This window comes from Lepeophtheirus salmonis, chromosome 5 (assembly GCF_016086655.4).
Source record: "Lepeophtheirus salmonis chromosome 5, UVic_Lsal_1.4, whole genome shotgun sequence".
Lineage (NCBI taxonomy): Eukaryota > Metazoa > Arthropoda > Copepoda > Siphonostomatoida > Caligidae > Lepeophtheirus > Lepeophtheirus salmonis.
This window is the reverse complement of record NC_052135.2, coordinates 31,406,940-31,434,834: the sequence shown is the minus strand read 5'-3', so window position 1 is coordinate 31,434,834 and position 27,895 is coordinate 31,406,940. Positions and strand designations below refer to the sequence as shown.

The window sequence follows — 27,895 nt, the reverse complement described above, 5'->3', positions numbered from 1 at the left end:
TTGAAAAAAATTATATTAATTTTGAAATTTTTTGAAAAAAATTAAATTAATTTTGAAATTTTTTGAAAAAAATTTCAAATATTTAATTTTCTAGTAAATGCATTTGTAGGGAGGGCTTCTTTTTTTTTCTTCATAACTTATAAAAGTAATAGTCAAATACCAGTAATAAATAATAATTCATAAAAATCAGAATGGCAAAATTAACATTAATTTCCCGATGTTGATCTCCATTCTAGGCAAAATTACTGGGCACCATCATATGCAATACTGCACTATACGGGGAGTCAGAAAAAATCACAAGACGGTGTTTGAAATCGGGTTATGCGGGGACCTCCTTTATTTGTATTGATTTACTACGGGTGAGTATGCTCATGAAAAACAGAGAGTAACACTGAGGATTTCTTTGGGAGTTATCTTGTATATTATTAAAGTAAAATTTGTCTTTGAGCCGACACCTATTTACTCCGTACAAGTGTTGTATCAGTCCTTATTTAGGGCTGAAGACTGCAGTCCTGTTAAGTTCAGTCCTGCACATCAGTCCAAAAACTCATTAAGTTCGCTCCTTGATGACGTCAATCAAATTTATTTCTTCTTTTTTAGATCAGTTCTAGTACTAACAATCAGAAGGACCGAGAGTCCTACGGACTGGTCCTTAGGAATGTCGATCATTGGGACCGGTCCTTGAAATTTTTTTATAAAGATATCGATGGTTAATTAATCCTAATAAGATATATAAAATAAGTATTAAGATTATTGCACATAACTTGCAATTTTTTATTTTTTTTTCATTATAATACAATAAAATACGAACATACTTAGTTATATTATTTATTCTAATATATAACAGAATAATTTAAAAATGAAAAACACGCTCATAGACGTCACGAGGGATAGATTTTACCTGCTTTAAGGACACACAAGTGGGACTGATTAGAACTAGACTGGACCGCGGTCTCCTAAATAAGGACCTACACCACCCCCGGCACTACCACTAGTATCAAATAAAATAAAATTGAATAAGAACATCAAGGGACACAAAAGAATGTATTTCTAATGATAAGTAAGTACAATTAATGTACAAGAATAATGTAGATCAAAGAAAATAATAAACGAACTTGACAGGGCTTCCGTTGTTATACTAAAAGAAAAACATGATATTATCACAGATTCTTCTCAAGCGAAATACAATTATTGATGATATTTTTTTACAATGAGAGAGATGACACTATTAAGTTTCTTTCTTCTTGCTTCTTTTAATGTAGGTTATTTATAACAAAAGTAGATCTGGCCTCGGAATTAAAGGGTAATAAAGGAAAATGCTCAATATTTCAAAAAGAAAAAACAAGCCATATCTAGTTTTTTTTTTTTTTTTTTTTTTGGGGGTTTAAAGTCCGATAAAATCCTTGTTAATATATTCATCGGTATGCTTCAATAGAAGCAATATTTTGTTATACTATTTAAAATATGAACTCTTTTTTATTTATATTACTTTTAACTTATTTTTTAAATAGAATATTCCAATAACCAACGACATCAATTTCAGGGTACAGAGACAATTGAAATTTTTATATTAAAAAAACCGCTAAAAATGGATACACAAAAATGTTTACCAATTCCTTGCAATATTGTCAAGTCATGAAGTTTAATTTGGTAAGAAATGTTAACACCATGCATGACATTGCACAAGGGGGGGGGGGGATACTTTTTAGGAAAATATAAAAATAGAGTTCAAGTATATTCTTTATCAAATCTTAGAAACTTTGGCAGGTCTTTCTTCATTAAATTTTATACTCCGCTTGAGGCTAAAACCCGCTGCGGCCGCACCTAGAAAATCATGTTAATCAGACAATGGAGAATGAAGATAAAGCTTAAAAATATGTAATACCGTGCCCTGTTTCACGGCGGCCAGGCCTTCAGCTCATATCCATAGCAAAACTAGTTCCACTTTCTCCAGAATTATCTTTTTGAATAGAGTCAAATAAGTTTGCTAAATCCGGGGTATTCCTAATTTGTGTGATGAATTCGTTGAGAATAGGATGTTTATCTTAAAATAATAAGAATTATGAGTTATTATATCATTAATTAATTATTGTGTATGTTGACAAACTTGCGCCAGGAATGCCCATCAAAGCTGCAACTGCTCTCATCGCTGATCGCTTAAGTTCATCTTGCTTTTCATACTCTTGTTTGACCGAATTTGCTTTCACTTTGGTCGTCACCGTGGTTTTAAGAGGATCAACTAGCTTGTCCAATTTTTGTAAAACGGCTGCAGGGCACAATTCAGCCACACGAGCTACCATCAAGTAGGTCAACATCTAGAAACGATTAAATATAGATTATAATTAGTAGCAAGCGAAAATTAGGTTATATTATTACTTTAATATCATAATGATCCTTTAATCCATCTTGAACGTGACTCAGAAATTCAAATATATCCAAACGATCTACACAATTGTCTAATAGTGTGTACATACACTCAAAAGCTGCCTTTCTAAGATCAAGTCCATCGTCAACTTCATGCTTGAATGGACCCATTTCCACTTCACGAATAAGTTCTTTGCGTTTCTGGGTTTCATTATAAAGTTGTGGGAGAAATGTTTTCAACAAGTCCCTAATAAGAGATGGCTTATTGTGAGCAGCAGAATTAAAGGCAACAAGTGCCACTCTACGGACATTCAAGTCACTATCTTCTAGACAACGAAGGAAATCACCGATGTTATTACGTAATAGGTTATCAATGGGCTGAGGCTGATCAGATATTGTGAATTTCATAGCTAAAATCAAAATAAATTAACAAAATATTATCTCCATCATGTCAAGTCACACTTACCCGTCACTACAGTTGTTCTCATCAATGGAGACGGGGAATCAAGAGCACTTTTAAGCCTTGGTAACAACTTTTCAGGATCAATAAGACAAAGTTTTCCTAAGCATTCTGCAACAACATTGCGAGTACCTTCTTCATTGCACTCACAGTGCTTAAATAATTGGTCCCAAATTGCTGGGACATATGGTGCTAAAATTTGAACACCATCACTTGATGTAGATTGAACTGATATAATCTATTTAAAAAATCATATTGAGTCAATAAGAATTAAAGTAAAAACAATGCAAACATTGGATACCTCTTTCAAAGAATGTAATAGAAGATACTGTCTCTTGGGTTGGCTCTCAATTTCTTGTAGAACAAATGGTAGATATTCCTTTAAATTCCCCAAACTTAATTTGCCCAAAGCATATGATGCTGCAGATTTAACCTCTTCACTGGAGTGATTAAAACTCTTCAGCACAATGTTTTTCAGCTCTGCATTCTTACTCAAATCTCTGAAACATAAAAATAAATTAACTCATCCAAAACTTTTAAGGATAAATATTACATATAATTCCCGATTTCACCAATAGCCAAAAGGGAAAATGTTTGTTTATGATAATTATCACTTTGTTCCTTAAGATTTTCTGAAAAATCTTTAACCACTGTTTGAGCTGTTTCAGGATTCGTGACAACTAATGCAGCTACGCATTTAGCGATGGATGCCCTTCCTTGCTTATGGATGGAGGAACCAGATGGTTTCATAACTGGTAAGATTAACTTCATGAGTAAATCCCTTTCCCCAAGCCCCGGTAAGTCTGCAGCCACAAGCGCTTTTAAGAAGTCCAACATTGCCACTAATGCAGCACCCTTAAAAATAAATATAGATGAATAACATACTTTCAAAAATTACGAGAAATATATGCAAACCTGAAGTAGAGGAGATTGAGCTAATTTGAATATTTCCATGAGGCTGGTATCATAAATAGATGGTAAGGAGTCTTTTTGGAGCTTTGCAACAGAAGTGAGGAAATGTAAGGTCAATTGAGCGATATGAAGATCAGATTCTGTTAGGAGAGGATGTAATTCTACCAAGACAGTACTCAAATTAGTTGCATTGATAGAAGTTGAATAGTTGCGAACAACTGTATCTAAAAGTGTCAAAGCAGATAACTTAAGAGCTCGTTGATTTTTTCGAAGGAAACTAGCTAATGTGGGCAAAGAATTGCTCAAAATTGGACTAATATCTATACGAAGTGGCGAATTTGCAATCTTGGTAAGAGCTTTGACTGCTGTTAATCTTGTTATTTCGTTATTTAATCTAAAAATAATTAAAAGCATAAATATTAATTGATAGAAGATAATATTGTACTATGTATAATTAAGTGCTTCATTACAATCAATGAGTGTTATTTATAATAATAAGAAATATGCATACCTTTCTGCAAATATGGGTAAACAGGATGGAAGTTCATTTCTCAGATGGTCTCCTAGATGAGCCAAGATTTGGCCCATACATGAAATGGCTCTTTCTTTAACTTCTTGGTCAATATCAGAGGCTTTAAGTTTTACAAAGCAACAATGATAAATTGGAGAAGTATAGCATTTGAAATCAAAGTTGGATTCTTCTTTAAGAGGGCGAATAACTTTAACAAGTGATTCTAAAACTAGTAGTGCCTCTGATGATATTTTATAAAACGGATCAGAGACAGATGCAATGATAGCAGGTACGAGAACCGCAACATGAGAATGAAACACAATAGGGGGATGATGGGTTAGTAGATGTTGAATAAAAGCCACTGTGTCGATCTTCATATTAGATGAAGACTGTTTGTCACCGAGAGAAAATTGAATTCCAGGTATTAAAGCAGGGATATGAGGAGTGAGTGCTCCTGGAAGAACTAAAATCAACTCGGTTAACAAGTTAAAGCATCCTTGCCTTGTTTTAATGCTTTTTTCTTTCATTTGTCGATGAATGACTTTGACTATGTTAGGTACTTGTGCTTGAAGCCTTGCTACAGGCCCCTCTTCTTGCTCCATGGAATTTGAATCATTGACAAGGGGAATGATGGAGGGTTTTGTTTGTTTCAAAAGAGCTATATATGCATGAAAAATATCCGCTTTCACATTTTCCTCTCGTTCTTTAAAACGTGAAACAAGAGCAGGAGAGACAGTTAAATAAAATGTCTCAAGTAATTCATGACGAGTAGATATAATAGCTTCCAAACATTTGGCAGCCGCTCTCCTCACTTTCCAAGACATATCATCGTCATCCGAATATTCATCTTCGGAATCATCCCCAACGTCATCATCATCTTCATCACACTCCATATTCTCATCATCGTCAGTTTCATCATAGTTGTAATTTGGATCATAGCAAATATACTCTAAACAGAGTTTCATAATTATTGGGATGTGCGGTGTTATTTCCTTGCCGCACTTGTAGATCATATTTTCACAGTCTTGAAGACAATGCTCACGGAGTTCATCATCGTCTTCCTTAGCATATTCTAAAACAAGCGGTACAACTCTTTCAACATGGTCTCCAAACCGGTGCCCAGCTTGTCGACATATGGCACCAACTGCTTGAATGTAAGTCCTCTTATTTAGAGTGGATGTAGAGCCCTCTAATTCAGTTAACAATAAATTGATGAGTTTTGTATAGAGAGCTTGATCACAGGACATGACCAAATGACCTAGAGCAATAACACTCCTTTTCCTTACAGCTAAGCGAGGTGACTTAAGCTGAGGAGTCAGGGCTTCTTGAAGACTAGGATGAAATTGTATAAGAAGTCCTCCAAATCTAGATAACAAATCGCCCAATATATCAAGGGCCTCAAGCTGTACACTCACATCCTGACACTCATCCTGTGCAATAGCTCGTGTTAGTCTACCTACCATCGTTTTACATACTAAAAAAAGAGTAATAAGATGATTAATTCAAGGATGGGCTGGAGTTGGTTAAAAGACAACAATACCTGATGCAGCCAGGGATTGCGTTGTAAGGGGTAGCTCATTTATCACGGTTTTAAGGCCAATGGAGGAAATGTCTCGTAATTGCTCATTTCTTCCAACCTAAAAGTAGAATGGATTACAACTGTGGGTGAAAGGCTAGAAATGGGCATTCCAGGGCTCACCATGTTGTTACAAAGCGTGTCCACAATGGACTCCACCTGATAGTCCTTCACTTTTCCAACAAGTGGCCCTAAACAGCGGACAGCTAGATTCTGCACTTCCCCGTTCTTATCCTCGAGGAGTTTGAGCAACATGCGAACCACTTTCTTCTCAGAGTCGTCGTCCAACTTGATCGAGTCCTTTTGGAGCTCCGTCATCAAGTCATTTGTGGCCATAAAACGAAAGTCCTTATCCGCTGAGGTCATCTGCCAAAGCAAATACAAACATCAAGGAATCCTCTTCCCAAAACTAATTACTAAATACCTTCTCCAGAAGATGCGCGATCTGGTAAGACACTCCACTCATTTTAGAGATCTTTTTATTACTTCCCGATACAATCACTCTAACTTTCCTTCCTTCCTTCCTTCCTCACCAAAGAGATCCGGATAGATGTACACAAAAATACTCTCTTCTAGTTCCTAGGCTACAGGCCGATAATCCTAGAATTTACGAATTCAGAAACTGCATTCATCAAAAGACAGAGGACGATTTCTATTCAAGAGAAAGAGAGAAAGAAATAAAGGAAGAGAGAAAGAAACAGAAGAGAGAGAGAGAGAAATCAAACACCCGGTTCGTTATGCAACGGTTTTATGAGTAAAGCTCGAGTTTTCAAATTTTTGTAGTAGTGCATGAGCTTATTATAATTAGTGATAGACAGTTCCCTTAAAGAGGGCGAATAACTTTAATGAGTCAATTTCTAAAACTAATAGTGTCTAATGATATTTAATAAAACGGATCAGTAACAAATCCAATGATCGGTCCACAAAACTAAACAGACTGTAGTCCTATCAGTCCAGTCCTAATAACATCCTCTAAGACCGGGGGTATCCTGTATAAGTTTACGCGTACGTCATACTTTCTTTATCTATCTCGAAATTGGAGACAGCGACAGAGGATAGTTGAAATTCAATTCTTACAAGCTTTTAATAATATGGAAATAACAGGTTCAAAAAGGGGATCAATACCCACCGTCACCGCTTCCCTACGCATTATGGAACCCTTTTCAATATCCTATAATACACCCCAGCTCATGTGTTGTGCAAGGGAACGCTGATCGAAAAAGTGGATCGTTATTCGCATTAATCTTTGCATAACACTTTGGTGTTGGTATATGACCGTCATGCTGCTCCTCTGCAGCCAGAGATTCAGCTGTTTTTTAATACTAAAATGTAAGCCAAAAAAGTGAGCAATTTGAATGAACATGATAAAAATTGGGCATATCAGGATGACTACAGCAACAAGTAAAGATATAATAAAAATTTACATTAAAATTGCTGATCCTATTTAATAATATTCAAACTACATGGTTATATATTTCATATAAATATTATCATTTTTGTTCGAAATAGACATAAACAAAAACATTATTTAAATATACTTCATAACATCAAATGTAATAATTTCAAAAAATCATCTTTTCGAACATATCAAATATTACCTAATTATTTTTTACTTCAAATATCCTAAACATAAACACATTCACCAAATGAACTATTTTTGAGCATTTTATATTATGGCATTTGCTATTAAAGAAGTATCCCTATTTTGAAGATGAACTTATTTGTTTGGAGTCTGTGCAATAGCATCACCTAAACCCTTGTTCATTTCCATCCGACAGGATTGATGTGGTCAGTCGCTTTATAACTTTCTTCTCACTGGAACTTCATCAACACTTAGGAATGACTCCTTGCAAGGCTCAGACTGTTTTCTTACATTGAGCTATTTTAATACATCATTTTTTGTCCCGTATACAATATAAATTTGTATAAAAATGTACTAGACATTTTAATTTTAATATAATGGACTCCATTGCAACTAAAAGCGTTTTAATGGGCCTTAGAACCTATCAAGTTAAATTTCTTGAAAAATGTCTAAAATATAGATATATATATAGATATATTCAATACAAATTTATTTCAATTTTAGACCAAATGTAAAAATAGGCCAAATCTAATTCTTCAAATATCTCAGAAGATATATGATATCGTCAAATATTTTTCAATGTTTGTACGTATTATGTGGGTTCTACGTGTTTTGATGACATTACGACAATTTTCCTAAAAAAATACTACTGCATTTTGCAAACTGCCCAATTTTCCACATTGCCCGTTTACAAGTTTTGTAATATATATTGAATTTGAAAAGTAAAATATTCAAAATCCGTTAAATTTTAGTTCCTTGTGAATCATTCATCAATCTGTGATATATTTTTTTTAAATACATTCTTATCCTTTGACCCCAGTATTCCTTTTTTTTTGTATTCGTAGTCGTAATAGGCGAATATTTACGTATTTGATTCATTAAAGGCCCAGGCTTTTTGCAATATTGTTATTATGGCCACATCAAATTTTCATCTACTTACTAGGGAATATTTGGTAATGAGTCATTTACGTAATTAAGCACCAAATACCTCTTCAACATTTTTCTTTTTTTGGAAGGGGAGGAAAATCTTAAGAAAAGTCACGAATATAACAATAATGAATTATAATGGAATTTTTATGTACGTATTTTTTTTCAAATTGTTTTTCCAATCACTTGCACCGATATATTTAACTTCAACAAATTTGGCTCTTAAACGTTTCTAGGCCTAAGCCCCCCTCCCCTATTCTTGATGCTTACCCAGGGACGTTCGTAGGATTATATTTTGGGGGGGGGGGGTAGGAATTTTAAACAGTACTGCCTTACAAGTTCCACATTTCATATTTTTTTGTAGGGTGAAGACACAATATCCTGCAACATATGAAATTCTGGTGACACAAAATCTACAGTCGGCGAATAAACATCCTTCAAGATGAAGGGACTTGCTAAGTGTATCTTCATTAGCAATCCCAAAATTTGTATCACTGACGTCTTTCTGTTCATAAGTAGCAACTATTTAGTGATGTTTGTTATTCATGTTAGAAATTGCCAAAATAAAGGTCTCCTCTTGACGTACACAGTTGTTGTTTATACAATGTGACATAACTCGTTGGAACTCCTTCTATGATGCCTACGCACGTATCATTAAAAAGCCCCCCGCCAACATCAATAAGCTTTGCATACCACTTAACATGAAATGCATGAATGACAAGGAATACCAGTTTCTCAAAGAATACTGTTTGGTCATGAAACCTTTCACCATAGCACTTGACATTTTTCAGGGGAGGACACTTGTTGCAGAAGTTTACCGTAAAAACAACAAATAAATCACATCGTCAAACATTCGAAAAAAATTGCTTTATATTTATCAAAATCAGTATTTGAAATGGTCAATTATATGTTGCATTTTCAAGAATGTAAGTTTTCATTTAAATCAAATGGACAGGAAACAACAAAAAATGTTGTTGACAATAAGTGACGTTCAGTAACAATTAATCAATAAAATTATAGTAAAGTAGTACAATATATTTGGTTGTATTACCACCATTAAAAAAAAATATTTTTACCATAATTATTTATAAATTCAATCGTCTATTCAATGAAAAAAAGCTGATGATTTTTCCAAATATCATGAAAATTTATATCGATACTATTTCGATATGATATTTTATTTTTTTGCAGATAAATAATAACAATCTTATTCATTGTCTCGAATTCAGGTCATATTCATTCGTGGATTGATAAATCCTTGGAAGCAGACAATTTTCTTCAACTATGATTGTCTGGTAACAAAGGAGCTACTTTTCAATGTTATTTTAGAATTGGAAAATAATAGGATTCGTATTATTTGAAAGGTTTCTGATATGGGACCCCAAAAATATCAGCATTTGGTCTGAATTATAAATATCTACTGATAAAACATACTTTTCCAAACCATTCAACAAAGATAAACGTATATATGGGTTTGCAGATCTCCTTTACTTAACTGAAGTTACTTAGAAATCATATCATTGATCAGGGCTTTCAATTAGAGGATGGAACTCTCATTTTAATCGAGACAATTAGATAAAGATAATGAGAAGGTTCGAATATGTCAAAAATTAAGTTCTAATCATTTAAATTTAGTTGGAACCGCCAGACAACAAGTTCTACCAGCCACTGAATTATTTAGTCATACAACAGCTATTGCCATTCGACTTTTAAATGAGGAAAAACAGAAATTTGCTTATTTCATCGAACTTGTAGATAAATGGTTTAATATCATGAACAGTTGCCAACCTAAAATAAATAAAACTTTTGGATGTGGTTATGGGGTTAATTTCGAGGAACAGAGGGGAATTCTTCTTTCAATGATAAATGTGGTAGGGAAAATAAAACAAATTAAAAGGAATCACAATAACAAAATTATCCTATAAAAGTTATCTATCTTAAAGCCTTACCAAAAAGGCATAATTATTTCAAAAAAGTCGATGATGGCGTTGTATGGAGAATTAAAAAATGAAATTCAGCTTCCTTATGTATTGACATCTTGCCTGAATCAGGATTGCCTTGAAAACTTTTTTCCCAGAATTAGATATAGGGGAGAGTAAGGATACAAGTTACAAAGAAAACTTTTTTTTTTAAACTGTCATAAGTATCACAATTTAAAAGATAATTCAATGCCCGGGCAACATGATATAGGTAGTTACCTAAGGAAAAAAAAATCCAAAGTATTTTTGATGTAGTTAAGTAATTAATAGGCATTTATTGGTGTTTTTGAAACTAACTAAAGGTAAGATACTTGAAACAAAAGAAGTATAAATGATATAGGGTTAGGAGGAGACATAGTGCAGGATAGGATTATAGGTGTTACAACAGGAGAAAAAATGTAAAAACTGATGCATTGTAAAACCTAATGGTCATACCCAAGTCTTTAAGTGCGGAAACTAGTCTCAAACAAACTAGTTGCAAACCATCAAAAGCTACGACCCCCGTTGTTGTGACCATTTAATGAGTTGTGTATCATAATTCTTGATATGTTTAGTAAAATAGAATCATATTTTAGGGTTAGATTAAAAAAAAAAAAATTGAATACTTACTGTTAGATAGTACAAAATTCAGAGTTCACTTTCGAAATTAGTAAATATTTTATACTTTTTACTGATAACTTGATCGTCATTTGGTATGGACGACTCAAAACATTTTTATATGTATTTCTATAAATGACATCAGTACCAACATCCTCCATTAATTCAATGATGGTTCCTTGGGAAGGGATAGGCTTACCTGTGTATTTCTCCATACATTTTTTGAACGTAGATGATTAGCAATGGATAAGGGTATATACATGCAATAAGCATCTTTGTGAGATCAGAGTTAAAGTCTGACTTGATGTATTCATCATTAACTTGATTTTTTAGGTGAATATCCATGCTCTTGATATGAGATGAGAATAATGAGTGGCGTGTAATTATAGACAGGGGACTAAAGGCACATTTATATTGACAAATCCGACAAGCCATCTGTTTCTCATCTGGTAAGTATTTTCCAAATTCCTGTGCCTCCATTTTCATAAATCCAGACAGAAAACGACGTTATTTTAGGCATTTTATTCAGTTCTCTATCGACTATCATCATCTAATATTATATTAATATTGAATAATAACGTTCTTGATTGATAGAAGAAGATGTATATTATTTAATCAATGATGCCATGCGTATTTATATATTTCTCCTCGTACGCTTTTCTATTTTTACCAAAATTATCACCCTTACTCATATCTTAATGTTCGGCCTTGTCCATGGCTACAAAACTCTATCAAGAAGGGGATTAATTCAACCATATACCGAATTAATAAACTTTTCAAAGATAATGGAAGACGAATTTAATCAATTCTACTGCAACTATGTAGATACTAAACCATTTGTTATGGACAGACTAATAAAAATTATTCATAGTAAGTACCCTAATGAATCTCATGAAATTATCAAAAATTTATACGTACTCGAACATTTATTCGACTAAAATATATTAATAAATTAAATAAGACCCGTATAAAAAATAAATAACTAGGAAAGTAAGAAAGATGAATCATTATGTGTAACTTTTAAAGTAATTAAATATCAAATTTTTATTCTACTCTAATTTATTTTTATGGTATGCTTTGAAGTAATTTATGTATTTTTTTATGTTTTTGAAATATAGATAGTTTCCCTTAGTTAAATTTTACTTTTAAGGTATATTTATTTTTTTAAATTGAAAAGCATATTAATCTTAATTATTAAGATCAATCACTTCATAATTATTCGGAAATTCAATCAATGCAATGTTAATAGAAATACAAGATTATATCATAACCCATGTAGGACCGATGTTTGACTTCCACCACGCTTTTTAATATTGACGTCATAGTGGATGTGTGGTTGCGTGTTTTGTCAAAATATGTGTGTCTTGCCCAGCAGTCGGTAGAATACATCAAATTGAAAATGCTAGCAAGCCAATTACATGATAGTCTAACCTTGTATTTCCATTAGCCTTAAATCAATAAATTTAATAGGCTGTGATGTCCCGCTCCATCGAATAAGGGGGGGACGTGGTGTAAGACACATATTAGTCCTAATATGCGTATTAGACATACCTTGTATTTCTAGTTGCCTGGATTAATGTTACTTATTTTTATAGCTCCGACAATGTAAGCTCCCATGGGAATGGTGCTGGGAGATAAGTGAATGGAGGGGGCGCAGTGCACCCAAGAAAATATGGTTTCACATATAATTAAGGTGGATAATTTTTGTAAGAATACAAAAGCGTGCGAGGAGAAGGCAAAAAATACTTATGGCATCATTGATTAAATAATATACATCTTAATCAATGAAGAACGTTATCATTTCCGCCATTATTATTCAATATATTCATAATATTTATTATAATTTCAGATGCTTATAGTCGATAGAGAACTGAATAAAATGCCTAAAATAACGTCGCCTTCTGTCTGGATTTCTGAAAAAGAATTTTGAAAATACTTACCGGATGAGAAACAGATGGCTTGTAGGATTTGTCGATATAAATTTGCCTTTAGGACCCTGTCCAGAATTGCACGTTACACATTATCCCTATCTCTTATCAAAAGTATGGATATTCATCTATAAAATCAAGTTAACAATGAATGCATCAAGTGAGACTTTAACTTTGATCTCACAAAGATGATTATTGCATGTAATATAACCTTATCCATTACTAATCATCCTACGTTTAAAAAATTCCACACGTGTAAATTCTTCCCTTCTCGAGGAACCACCATTAATTAATGGAGGATGTTGGTAATGATGTCATTTATAGAAATATCCCATTGTAAATAGTGAAGTCATCCACACCAAATTACAAAATGGAACTCTGAATTTTGTACCATCTAACAGAAAGTATTCATTTTTTGTAAAATTTACGACGGTAGTTACATTGATTACAATGCAACTACCCCTGTTGTTGTGACCATTTAAGCAGTTGTTTTTGCCTTTTATTAGTTTTCTGTACACCATTTCTTGGAACTTATGAACCATAGCTAATCCTTAAGTGATAAAAAAGTAATATTTATTGACTATGTAATATTGGAAAACCTAATGATCATACCCAAGTCTTTAAGTGAAGAAACTAGTGTCAGATAAACTAGTTGCGAACCATCGAAAGCTACTACTCTCGTTGTTGTGACAATTTAAGCAGTTTTTTTGCCATTTATTGAGTTGTGTATCATAATTCTTGATATTTTTAGCAAAAATAGAATGATATTTTATGGTTAGATTTAAAAAAACATAAATACTTACTGTTAGATGGTACAAAATTCAGAGTTCAATTTCGAAATTAGTAAATATTTCATACTTTTTACTGATAACTTTAATCGTAATTTGGTCTGGATGGTTCAAAATTTGCTCAAAATTATCTCAACTTCACAATTTACAATGGGGGTATTTCTATAAATGACATCATTACCAACCTCCTCCATTAATTTAATGAAGATTCCTCGGGAAGAGACTGGGTTACCAGTGTATCTCTCCATAAATTTTTTGAACATAGGATGATTAGCAATGGATAAGGGTATATTACATGCAATAAGCATCTTCATGAGATCAGAGTTAAAGTCTGACTTGATGTATTCATCATTAACTTCATTTTATAGTTGAATATCCATGCTCTTGATATGAGATGAGGATAATGAGTGGTGTTTAATTCTAGACAGGGGACTATAGGTACATTTATATCGACAAATCCGAAGGACAAGCCATATGTTTCTCGTCCGGTAAGTATTTCAAAATTCCTGGACCTTGATTCCCAGAAATCCAGACAGAAAGAGACGTTATTTTAGGCATTTTATTCAGTTCTCTATCGACTATCAGTATCTAATATTTAAGGGTGATAATTTTGGTAAGAATACAAAAGCGTGCGAGGAGAAAAGAAGAATTACTTATGGCATCATTGATTAAATAATATACATCTTCTTCTATCAATCATGAACGTTATAATTCCCGCTTTTAATATTCAATATTAATATAATATGAGATGGTGATAGTCAATAGAGAACTGAATAAAATCCCCAAAATGACGTCGCCTTCTGTCTGGATTTATGAAAATGGAGGCCCAGGAATTTGGAAAATACTTACCGGATGAGAAACAGATGGTTTGTCGGATTTGTCGATATAAATGTGCCTTTAGTCCCCTGTCTAGAATTACACGCCACTCATTATCCTCATCTCATAACTAGAGTATGGATATTTATCTATAAAATCAATTTAACGATGAATACATCAAGTCAGACTTTAACTTTGATCTCACAACGATGCTTATTGCATGTACCTTATCCATTGATAATTATCTACGTTCAAAAAATTTATGGAGAAATACACGGGTAAACCTATCCCTTCCCGAGGAACCATCATTAAATTAATGGAGGATGTTGGTACTGATGTCATATATAGAAATACATATAAAAATGTTTTGAGTCATCCACACCAAATGATGATCAAGTTATCAGTAAAAAGTATTTACGAATATCGAAATGGAACTCTGAATTTTGTACTATCTCACAGTAAGTATTCAATTTTTTTTTTAATCTAACCATAAAATATGATTCTATTTTAGCTAAACATATCAAGAATTATGATACACAACTCAGTAAAGGGCAAAAACAACTGCTTAAATGGTCACAACAACGGGGGTAGTAGCTTTGGATGGTTCGCAACTAGTTTGTCTGAGACTACTTACTTTGCTTTAAGACTTGGGTATGATAATTATGTTTTCCAATATTACATAGTCAATAAATATTACTTTTTTATCACTAAAGGCTTAGCTATGGTTGATGGGCTCCAATAAATGGTGTTCAGAAAACTCATAAAAGGCAAAAACAACTGTTTAAATGGTCACAACAACGGAGTAGTTACATCGGGTGTTGCATTATAATTAACAATTGTGTATATCCATCATGATACTAGTATGTTGTTATATAAGCATACCTAAATAACGGGGGAAAATCTTTTTTGATGCTCTTGATAGGTAGTAATATCGCCGGACATTACTACATAATTAGCTTTTGCTCTAAATCTTTACGATGAATTTATTTATAACATTTTTTTATTAGTATATTTATTGTCTAATTTTATGATTTTTACATTTACTTTATTATTAATAATTAGTTAGATCCCATCGGTAGAGATATATCTATCATGTGCACAAGTGCATATAGCAACTTCCACATGTAGAAGAGGGGTGATTATCTTTTTGATTAAACTCCACGTCTCGCTTGTGTATTGCAACCTAAAGTTATGACATATTTAACTGAATTCCGATGTCAGAACAAGAAAATATTATTTGGATCAATCTATTATTTCAATATTCTGTATTTATAATTTATTATTATTAATAGTTATATGATTTGAATTGTTTAATTTTGTATATTTAACTTAAATGTTTAATGGTTTATTTTTTAGTATGTAGATTATATTTAATTAAAGCCTTCTTTTTTAAACTTTGAGCTTCAAATATATTTCAAATACTCTACTTTGTCGTTTCATTAGCTATTATTCTGAGAATAAGGTTCATAATGAATTACAATTTCATGGAGTGTGACGTTTTCAAATCTACTGTAACGGATAAAAAACGTCGAATTCAATTATACGTAGTATATCTTCATTAAACATTTTGCCAATAAATACATTAGTTATACCCTCAAAAATCATAATAAAGCAGGCAGATGATAATCACATCAGTATTTTAAACAATGATACCATATGTCTTTTTCTCCCCCTCCTCGCACGCGTTTTTCTCTACAATATTATCAACTATACTAATATTATATTAATATTGAATAATAAGAAGGGAATCGATAACGTTCTTGATAGAGGAAGATATTTATTATTTAGTCAATCATGCCATAAGTATTTATTCCCTTCTCCTCGCACGCTTTTGTATCCTTACCAAAATTATCAAACTTACAGTCATCACATACAATTGTTAGTAGGGAACTAAACTCTGTTTTTTCTTGGATTCAAATGAGATATGCTTTTGAAAAGTCATTTGATTCACTGAAAGAAAAAAACAACGCCCTTGTTTCATCATCATACATAATTTCCTTATAAAGTTTAACAGCGAAGACGCAAGATAAACATAATATATGAGAAGGTGAAACTTGAAACTAATCCGCCTATATTATTCATGTTCAACAAATTTTCTTTTAAATTGTTGAATCCAATGGAACCTACCATTTTTAGAACAAAAAGAAATGACGAATGTATTAAAACAGAAGTTAGAGTTGAAACACGAATAATTACAGGAGTATCCTTTTATGTGCCAGAAATACTATTAATGAAAAAACGCAACAATGTTTTTGTAGGCTCCATGTTTTCTAGCCCTGTATTTTCCACTTTCAATATTCAATTTTTTTCATGACATACCCTTCATCAATGAGGATATATACTTCATAATCTTTATACTGTATTGACTTGAATCTGGTTTATAGATATTTATATGATTCTAATCATGTCACTGGCTTAATGTTCAAATTAGACTATAAATCCTTCAAATAACGTACCGTTGGTAATTTAAGAAGGCCTTCTTTAAAAATATATTTATATAAAGTGGGTGAAATATTTTCCTATACAGAAGCACCAGTCAAAAGAGTAGGAGAATAGCGCTTTCCTCTGTTAGGTTTTAATACCAAAAGAGACTGTTCCATAAGAAAACTGATTGACTTAGCAATATCATCCTCAACCTCTGAAAGAATATTCAAAATAGCTTCAACTTGCTTTTTAATGTATTTAATTGGATCATGGTTGGAATTTGTTTCAAGACCCTTCAGAGTTGCTAAAATATTCAATACTTCGGAACAGGTATGTATTTTTTTAAAGGCCCTATGTGGCTCACTACGGATAAAGGTTGTAGTTTCTTTTCCTGATACATTTCAAATGTTAGGTTTGAGTCTATGACCAAACTAAAGACAACAGTTGGAGCTCCTAAAAAAAATCTATTTATGCTTCTATTAGATTTAAAAAAATAATTTAATTACCTAAACTTGCTTTCTCAATAAGGAAGTACGTTAATGAGGTATCTTCGGTAATAAAAAGAGCAATTAATGGGATATTGTAGTATGTTTGATTGTCTGTCCGTCATGTTGATTAGCAAGTTTATTTTAGTATAAAATCTATTAAACGTGTGCATCCTATTTACTATTAGTCTATTATATATTATTATAGTAGGTGTGTGCATGTTTGTCCGCAGATTAACAATTTTCAAATTCTTAGTATTTGCATAATAAAAATTTATAATATTGGTACATTCTAGTGTATTGTAATATTATAGTTGTATGTTCGTATATCTCGCGAATTAGCCAGTTTGTCTTAGTATAAAATATACAAAACGGGTTCATTCTATCTACTGTAATATGTAAATGTATGTGTGTATATTAAATACGAATTAAAAAAGGGAATTAGTAAAAGGATAAGCAAGTTTGTCTTGCTATGTATTTACAAAATCATTCAAAATAAAATCCATTATACGAGGACATCATACTAGCACGATACCCACTCAGGAACTTGTTATCGCCTGCAAGTCCCTTCGACATCGTCTGGCGCTTGTAATTAAGATCAAAGGTTATCACATTAAATAAGTACTAAATGTAATATGCATATTTTAAATTTAATTAAAAAGTTTATATATTCCTTAGCATTTTTGTTGTTCTTGATGACGTTAAATTATACCTATTTATTTGTGTAAATTTATTGTAGAAATCTTGTAAACCATATGTTAATACCTATATATATATAAATATTTATGTTATTTTTTATTGCAGTTTTAATAAATTTATATTAACTTTGTTTTAAATTATTTATACTTTTGATAGGTTTTTGTACAGAAAACATTAAAAATACTAAATTAAGACTGATTTTGCAGAGAGACAATACTCCTCCAAGTCCTGAAAGTTTAATCTATGAACTTAAAATTTATATATTTATACATATGTACTATGTTAATAATTTTTTGTATTTCATACAAGCCCCATATGCCTTCACTATTACAATATGTTCAATTTGTATAAAAACAAAAAGGATTAAAGATTTCAATAGATTAAAAATAATTAGTAAAAGGAGCTTTAACATTTTCATCCTTATAAAAAGTTATTTAAAAAAATAATTATGTTACTTTAATCTATTGTTAATTATACCACAAGAGCTTCTCAGCTAGTATCTGTATTTGTCTTATGTACAATTTCATTAACAGATTTTTTATTTTTCGGGAGCTATATAACATTGATGTCTTACAAAAATATTTAAGTAATGAAAAAATCATAAATATAAAATCATCATACTTGAGAATCCCTGGATGCAGTGTATCTAATGGTAAGAGAAGAAATTATTTAAAAAAACCTCTTCTATTAGGTAATAATAAAATTCCCATTAAATACATTAAAGAATTTTAGAGGCATGGAATAATCTTGTAGACTATATTTTCTACCTATGAGGGGAATGTAAAAGAAATGATTGTTTGAAAAAATGGTAAAAAAAAAAATCTCAGCTGATTGCGTAATTATTCAATGTGTCTAGAAGTCCATGGATGCATCAACATTCTTAACCTAATGGGATTAACCTGATTTCTTTATCGTGCGGACGCAAAGCTTTTATAATCCAAATAAATGAAATACTGCAACGTTTTTAAAAGGTTGCCGTGGGAACGGAGCCTAAGTGAGCACATTGCTAGAGTTAAGCCATTTGTTTATTGTAAAAACTAAGCTCAGCAATTAAAAAAGGAAAAACGGTTGCTGCGTGTGCTCTTTCTTCTTTTTGTTTACTATGTAATCGGTCGTCGTGGTGTTCACTTCTTCCTCTGAAGTATGTATTATTGATAGGCTTGTGGGAATCGTGTTTTGCGCAAGCGCGCCCGCAAATACAAATTCAAGTGTCTGGTTCCTCTGTTTTCTTTCGGACATAAACAAACCTTTATTCATAAATCATAATTGATGGTAGATGGGTAATTTCGAACATACTTATAAGATATCTCAATTATTATTTTTTTTAACATTACAACTTATCTGAAAATTTAACCAAAATATAGCTTAACTTGGTACTATTTAATCAAAATAATATTATCGAGAAAATGTCTTAATGTTAGTTATAATTTATTGTATGATACAAAATAGTATTCAATATTAATTGTCATAATATAAAACTTTGGTTACGAATATCGATATACAATGTGGATATAACAAATCGTAAATAGCATGAGTGTAAATTAAATGCAAAAACTATAATAATTTTTGCATGAGGCTGTAGATGTTCATTTCTTACATGGGGACGTAAAACCATTTAGATAAAGAAAAATCTGTAACGACAATCTAAGTCTAAGGGAGAAATCATCTTAAGTTTGGTCGAAATACTCATACTTCGCGAGGAAGAAGTTGAGTATCATATTATGCAATGTCACAATGGTAATGTGTGAGTCCCTAGAATAGTATTGTATATTATTAATATATAATTTCCGTATAAATAACTATATATAAATCCGTATCATATTCTGTAAAATTATTTAAGACAAAATATATTGTACGAAAAATATATTATCCACTCAAAAGCGTTCATTGAAACTCTTCGTGTTCAATCTTCCTAAAGTCAACTCCTACTTTAAGTAAATCCTTTCCTTCTTAAGAGTCCTTTAGTGCCCTTAATGCCTATAACGCACGAATCACTACTATGAATAGTTACTATAACAAATATCAATTACATTAATAAGTTTGAATTCGTGATGTACTGCAAATATGGACAATGATACATCTTGAATACTTCAAGCCTCACTCCCAATTTCCTTATTACTCGTAAGACCAAATATAATTAGAGAACATCAAACCCGTCATTACATCGTGCATTCGGTAGGTAGTGCCTAATATATATATATAATTATCTTTAGACCCGATATACAAGTATATAACTTCTTTTTGAAAGAACATTCAAGGATGACACCTAACAAATTGACCGAAGTCCGTAAGTATAGAGAAGCACAATTAAGATGTTTTGATGGTGCAAATAAGATATGTGAAGTATATATTAATGGAGAATAGTAGAAATGGCAAAGAATAATCAAAAAAGTCTAAATGATTTAGTATCAAAGGGTGTTATCGCAAATACAAAGTTATGTGGATTCAATACATATCGAAGAGTCAAAGCTGTAGGAGATCGTGGAACAAGAGCTAAGAAAGATTGTGTAGACAGTGTGCTTTCCAATTTCCTCGCAAGAATGGGAAAGTTTGCCATGCAAAAAGTGTCGAATGCACAAGATGTGGTAAGAGAGGTCACTACGCTAGAGCATGCAGGTGTCTAAAAGAAAACTCTATTTCGATCATCAACTCTATTCAAAAATTTGAACTGAATAAATTACCCATCGATATATTGAATGCCCATGGAAATTACTTTAAAAATATAATAGCTACATATGACAGTGGTGCAATTGTATCTGTCCCTGGATAAAGAGTTCTGAGTAAATATCGATTCCAACCTAATTAAAAGAGTATCGTTTAGAATATCTATTTAACTTAAATTATTTATTTATTTACAGATGAGGAAAGAGGGATTGTTGTATAGTATGAATATATAACTTCCCTATAAATAACTTCATAAATATATATTATATTCTGTAAATCTATGCAAGACAAAATATATTGTTAGTTAGAGAAAATCAAAACAATCATTACAGGAAGTGTACTCATAAATTATTAGTGACCACTGACCATAAAGGGTGAATAGATAACTTTGGCACGAAATCTAAAGAATAGAAATGAGGCAATAAAGTAACAAATTATTTAAAAAATATTTACGAGTTAACAATTAAATGATAACAAAACATTCATTCTACTTTGTGATCAACAATAACTTATAAACTGATCTTATGACGATATACTTTACATTGTTTGCGTTTGCAATCTGAATATCAATCAAGTCAATAAGGTAAGGTCTCCCACAGAAATGTCCGTCCAAAGGGCCAATCAAAATTGCCGTTATTGATCTCCCTTGATGATCTCTTGTCTCATCTAGTACAATGAAAATTTCCTCTTCTTCCACATTTTTTTTTTATTCTATTCAAAACTCATTGACATACTTCCACAACCAAGTTGTTAACGACCCATCGGCATGGATAAGTTTTTCCAGCATATTTTTCAATAAATTTGGAGAAATTGGGATGATCCAGAATATTTAAAGGGATGTTACACGACACAAATAACTTTGCTACGTCCAAATTGAATGATGAACCGTTTAATTATCCTTCGTCTCCTTGAATCTAGTGTTTCTTGAAGACTTTTTAGTTTGTTGATGTAATGGGAGGTTGTGGAGTTGTGGATTAATTGCCATAAAGAACGAGATGGGCACGAGAAACTGGCAAAAACGGTAATATATACTTTTCTTTTACAAATCATAATTCCACACATCAGTACCTCCGTTGTTAGAAACCCATGAAAAAGGCAACCTTTCTTCGGTGTAATGATAATGCATGTGAGAAAGCAGTAAGGGGAAGTTGCTTGGATAATGATTAGTACAATACTGAGGAAAAGTTGTTTAGAAGATGCAAGGGTACCAACGTGTTTCATTCCTTTTTTTATATAATCTCTTTCAACCAATCATATTCGTTCTTTTTCAACGATTCCAACAACCCTAATTATTGCCTATCTTTTTTGTAAACTGATTTAAAAATGTATAACAAAATAAATATACATGAGTTTAAATACAATTATAATATTTTTCCAGCACTAATGCTATTTTAAATGTAGAAGGTTATCTTCTTTATAGGAGTATATAATTTTCTTCGCCCCAAGTTATGTAACAGGCAGCTCATAAAAACAATTGTCTTAATTCAGTAATATCCCGCTCCCGCCTTCTTCTTGCTCTCTTACGAAAGTCAAATCTCATCTCTAATTATGGCATTGAACTTGACCATTGGAAATTATGTAAATCGTGTTATTTTTTTTTTTTTTTTTTTTTTTTTTTGAATTGTTCAAATGAAGAATGAATTTTCTTTTCTTTAGTAGTTGTCATTACTATTTAACTCTTGAGTAGTGAACTTCCTTTCTTTCTACATTCAATTATATTAATATCCTCTTTATTTCCTCTCCCCCCCCCATCTTGAAGTTTGAAATCATTTTGAGCCTTTATATATTATAACATGACTTCGTAATTAACCCTATTCTTTTTCCCTCCTATCCCACAAGTCCTATAAACCTTGACCAAAATCAATACTATACGCGGAACTTCACAAACAAATTGATTACTACGGAAATAAATCTTTATTATACGTTTTTTGTATAAAGACTTGAAGGGATGTTTGCAAGGTGAAAGAGTTATCTACTACAAGAAACAAGTTTATGTATTATGTATATATAAAATATGTATACTACATTCAAACGTACTGTATGTATGGCCTATTAAAAGCCATAATTGTTGCAAAGACTGCATTTTGATAAGAATAAGTTCCCTGGCTGTAAGAATACGTAAACAATATTATGAAATATATTATATGTATATAGGTCTGCATCTCAGTCATCCAATGTATTGTAATAGTCCTTCACTTCACTTGGAACTAAATGTTTTAAAGCAAGGATGTCAGACATACGGCTCGAGCATCAGATCCGGTCCAACTAGAGGCTTAAATCTGTATTATTAAAATATATGAATAAATTCACTATCATTTTCTTTAAAATCTGTTATTCCTATATTGTCCGCTAGGGACGCAGTATTTTAGTAAATGAAAACAACGGTATTCGGTACTTTTCCCTTAAACTATTTTGACATGGGAGAATTTGCCTTAAAGCCATTTTGCCTCAAGGATATTTTGCCCTAAGATATGCATAAATGAATATTATCATGTTTTTTTCTTCATTTTTCATTGAAATTGATGTTCCCTTTGAATTCTTACATTTCAAAATATATAATGTGTACTATTATAGAATTATTAAATATTTATTTTCTGATGGAATAATGATTTTGCATCATATTATGCTTGTTGGCAAATCACCTGGGTGTAGGATTTTTGAAGAAAAATTAACATTTTCCTATATGTTCACAGAGGTTAATCGAATACCAATGTTCTTGGTATGCCAGCAGCAAGTTTCGGTGTTTAAATAATACTATATTTGGCACCATTATGAAAATCTGCATAGTAAAAATATAAAGGCTTGCAGGAAGAATAAAAAAAAAACGATAAATAAAATGATGATGGGTCTGTCTGGAAACAGCAATCTGTTTTTATCCGGAGATCAAAAGCCTGTGATACTCCAGTTAAAGCCAGTTACCAAATAGGTAGCCTTATATCAAAGCCTTATAGTAATGAGGAATTCGTTAAAAACTGTATGTTGACGACTGTCGAAATCGTAGGTTAACATTAGGTTGACTAGAAATACCGCAGGAGACAGAATAACGGAATTATAGGCAGATTTGGATCATCAACTCAAACGTGAAGTGAAGTCAATATTGGCATTTTCTGTTGCGATTGAGTTAAAGTGTTTTCATTTCTTAGATCACTGGTTCTTAATCTTGTTGGAGGTACTGAACCCCACCAGTTTCGTATGAACCTTCACCGAACCATTCTTAATTGGAGCAGCAGATAGTGTCATCATAAATCATGTTTGTTTTGATCTCCGCTGAATCCTATAGACTGACTCACCGAACCACTGGCTTAGATTGTTCATAATGTATTAAATTAAAAGAAAATTCATATAATAAAGATTTTTATAATTCATTTATTCTTCTTTGCACTAATCATAATTAGACTAATACAAAGGAAAAAAGTAGACCTATCGTTAGTTTTATGTAATCTTTGTAATGATTTTAATGCCCGTCCCGGTGGAGATTGGATTAAACTGCATTTGGCTCTCAAACCAAAATGTTTTTGATATTCCTGATTTAACGTAGAGTGGAAATAAATCGTTTTTCAATCTGATTCCATAGTTTTACGAATATTTTTTTAACACAATAATGACATCATAGCCTCTTTAATTATGAAAATATAAACTTGTGATCATGTTTGACAAATATTTTCTCTTTTTAAGCCATAAACTACTTTTAGTATTTGTATTAAATCAGTTAAGTCATATTAGAATAAAAAAACACATCCCTAATTAAAGATTAGTATAAGAAAGCTCTAGCAAATTACTTCATGTTAGTTATTGACATATGCTATGTACCTAGATATGATGAACTAATCAAATACTTGTACCCATCTATGACGTCATATTTAAATTTGTGAAAGCTATCCATGCACTATTCGAATACGATTATCCCATGCCTCAAATTAAAATTTAAATAAACGATGTTTTTTTAAGGTTTAATAAAAACTAGTTAGTGATGACAGTGGCAACAAAAATATTTTTATCCAATATGGCTCCTTCAGCCTCAATGACGGCCTCCACCCTCTTCCCGAAGGCTGCATAAACCTTACAGATGTAGTCTTCTTATAAGGCAGCCATGTGTCCTTGATGGTGGACTACAAAGACCTCACAGACCCGCGAGGATTGGGGATGCTGGCAGCTCCCTTGACCTTTGTCCAGATGGAATCATCCAAAGGATTAAGATTGGGGGAACTGAGAGGCCACATGTTCTTAAACACATTCAAGAAAAGCTTGGCTCTAGAAAACCTTATCTCATCTTCCTGGCGACTGTTGCCTTGAGTAGCAATCCTTTCATCATATTTCTTTTGGCTTCTTTGAAAATAAAGTAAGTATTAATAATCAATGATCCTTTCAAATGAGTATTAGAATATAACACAATCTCTTTGTAAAAATTGAGCTGTGAGCATGTCTTTAAGTGTAAACTTAGATACATTGCGTAATCGAATATGGCATGGATGACTTTTACAAAATTAAAACCAGTATATGACGTCATTTTTTCGGAATTTGTAATCTGAAGAATTAATTTTCTTTTCCTAAGCAGTTGTCCATATTGCTTAGTTCCTGAGTAGTGAAGTTCCTTTCATAAATGGATTCAATAAATGATAGGTATTCAAAATCTGATTGAATATTTATGTGTGTCTATAAAAGATGGAGAGTAACCTTGAGGTTTTGTCGGGGAGTTATAATTGTAAGTCGTTATTGGACTACGAGTAGAATTGAGAGTCGACATCGGAGTAATCCTTTGTAATGTTCTTGTTTATTTCTTTCTCTCCCACCTCCCTTGTCACAAAGCTGATTGTAGATGATCTCCTCCAAACATTTGTTCGAATTGTAGGTTAGCATGTTGATTTTCGTTTTTTTTTACATGCCCATATTACATATGATTGATCAATTATTATGCTTATCATAGATATACGCCAATTAGTACAACTCCTTACATTTATAACTAATTACTAATTAATTATCTAATAGTCTTTAAATTGAGTCTAATTAACTTTATGAGAGATTTGTTCATATTTCTGATGATTCATTATAAGCATAAAAAATTGGCTGTTTTAAATTGAAAAATAGAATAATCTACATCCTTATCAATGTATTTATTTGGGAATAAATAATCATCCTTATTAGTTATTGAATATCTGGGGTTTTTTTTGTGTTTTTTTTTTCAAGTTTTATCTTTAAAAAAAAAGATCCTAATGAAGGAAGGTTTTTGTAGGTGGATTTTGTCTCGAAATATATCATCAAATAATCATCAAAAGCTCTTGTGTAATCTAACTACAATCTAAATTTTTGTCTATTTATTTCATACCTGTTAAGAAAAATGAGCAATTTTTATACGAAACAAGGCAAAATGGGCAATTTTTCCCAAAAAGGTCCAAGCCATTTGTTGAGCTTATCAACCATAGCTAATCCTTAAGTCATAAAAAAAGTAATATTTATTGACTTTGCAATATTGGAAAACTTAATGATCATACCCAAGTCTTTAAGTGAAGAAACTAATGTCAGAAAAACTAGTTGCGAACCATCCAAAGCTACTACTCCCGTTGTTGTGACCATTTAAGCAATTGTTTTTGCCATTTAATGAGTTGTGTATCATAATTCTTGATATTTTTGACTAAAATATAATCATATTTTAATTCTAGACAGGGGACTATAGGTACATTTATATCGACAAATCCGACCGACAAGCCATCTGTTTCTCGTCCGGTAAGTATTTCAAAATTCCTGGGCCTCGATTTCCAGAAATCCAGACAGAAAGAGACGTTATTTTAGGCATTTTATTCAGTTCTCTATCGACTATCAGCATCTAATATTATATTAATATTGAATAATAGAGGCGGGAATTGATAACGTTCTTGATAGAAGAAGATGTTTATTATTTAATCAATGATGCCATAGGTATTTCTTCCCTTCTCCTCGCACGTTTTTGTATCCTTAGCAAAATTATCAGCCTTAAATATAGACAAGGATGGGTGTGTTTGGTCAAATAAATTGTTTTTTTGAGATTAGAAAAGGAAAACGGTTGTTGCATTTCCTTTTTTTCTTAATAATTATTTATTATTCCTTCACAACGTCTCCCTCCAATAAAGAATATATATGTACAGTTTGCCACTTACCTTAGTGCAATATCGAATATAATTAATTTTATTTGTCAAATGCCTTAAAAAAGTTCCCCCTCCGCCTGGATTGCATTTAATTGGATCTCCATCTATCCGTTTTCCCTCTAAGTCATATTTTTCCATTTAGATATCCTAGCAACACATCTTCTTATTATCTCTTTTCATGTTCTATTTAAGGGATCTCGTTTCTATGTGCCTCACTCGATAGATCTCATCTTCTTTAATTGAAGGATCGTTCACTGTGCAGATGCCCCTTCCCTTTCAAGGTCTGTGATAGTAACTTCTGACCTCGTTAATCATTGTCTCTATGTTCAAAAATACATAAATTCCTCCAAATATTCTACGGAATAATTGTATACTGCTATAAGAACTATTGAGTTCCATAAAAAGACAGATTAATCGACTGAAAGCCCAAGTGAGGAACAGAAAGAGTTCTCATCCTCAATCCACTACTCCTTTCTGAAATTCTGAAGTCCTTTTCTTCTTTCCCTTACTCTAAGAAAAATATTTCACTGATAAGAGTCCTTTATTTTCCTTGATGTATATAACGCAGATATAACTTATCTCAATCACAATTCCATTTATAAGGTGGGGTGTGTGATGTATAATCTATATGGATAGTTACCTATATAACCTAGACCCTTGATTTCTTTATTACATGTGTGCCTCTTTTGTCATTGAAAAACGAGTAAAGATAATGTGCCTCTCTTTTCTCAATAGTTTTATCTGCATCACTAATGTATATTATATTCTTCTAATAACTATAGTTATTTTTGTATAAAAGTTGTCTTATTTTATTTTGAAATAATCTAATGTCACTAATAGTTTGTTGAATCTATTTTTTTTATTCGATTGCCCCTAATTATAGGTAAAGATGGAATGTTTGGTAAAATAAATTACTGTTCTAAGATTAGAAAAGGAAAACAGTTGGTAGAATTTCCTATTTTTCCTTATTTATTCATTCTTTCTCGAATTATTGTTGTGCTAACATCTCCTCAAATCTATTGTTCGCCGAGAACCTTTGAGTTTGTACAATAAAATTAGTGAAA

At 31.9% G+C, this 27,895-nt stretch overlaps 1 protein-coding gene and 3 long non-coding RNA genes across 5 annotated transcripts; 2 read left to right on the top strand and 2 right to left on the bottom strand.

Moving 5' to 3' along the window:
• Window positions 1-1,017: 1,017 nt before the first annotated feature.
• Cand1 (Cullin-associated and neddylation-dissociated 1) lies at window positions 1,018-6,574 on the bottom strand. Of its 2 annotated transcripts, XR_011780166.1 has the most exons (13): window positions 6,248-6,574; window positions 5,947-6,189; window positions 5,788-5,884; window positions 4,248-5,721; window positions 3,740-4,130; window positions 3,378-3,679; window positions 3,126-3,324; window positions 2,831-3,062; window positions 2,377-2,774; window positions 2,108-2,315; window positions 1,886-2,044; window positions 1,210-1,824; window positions 1,018-1,138 (listed from the first exon to the last, which is right to left on the bottom strand). XR_011780166.1 is itself a non-coding variant. In XM_040713605.2 (12 exons), the coding sequence occupies exons 1-11, from the start codon at window positions 6,287-6,289 to the stop codon at window positions 1,914-1,916; spliced, it is 3,717 nt and encodes a 1,238-aa protein (XP_040569539.1). In that variant the 5' UTR covers window positions 6,290-6,574; the 3' UTR covers window positions 1,018-1,824; window positions 1,886-1,913. The 2 variants fall into 2 exon arrangements, 1 of the variants encoding a protein (XP_040569539.1); XM_040713605.2 differs by having other exon boundaries at window positions 1,018-1,824.
• Window positions 6,575-6,620: 46 nt separating this feature from the next.
• Window positions 6,621-8,217, top strand: LOC121118997 (uncharacterized). The gene is made up of 2 exons (XR_005864642.1): window positions 6,621-7,224; window positions 7,486-8,217. It is a non-coding gene; the product is annotated as an uncharacterized lncRNA (long non-coding RNA).
• Window positions 8,218-14,222: 6,005 nt separating this feature from the next.
• LOC139905435 (uncharacterized) lies at window positions 14,223-15,550 on the top strand. Its single transcript, XR_011780164.1, has 3 exons — window positions 14,223-14,898; window positions 14,952-15,091; window positions 15,154-15,550. It is a non-coding gene; the product is annotated as an uncharacterized lncRNA (long non-coding RNA).
• Window positions 15,551-20,873: 5,323 nt separating this feature from the next.
• On the bottom strand, window positions 20,874-23,315 carry LOC121118842 (uncharacterized). Its single transcript, XR_005864586.2, has 2 exons — window positions 21,254-23,315; window positions 20,874-21,112 (listed from the first exon to the last, which is right to left on the bottom strand). It is a non-coding gene; the product is annotated as an uncharacterized lncRNA (long non-coding RNA).
• Window positions 23,316-27,895: the final 4,580 nt, after the last annotated feature.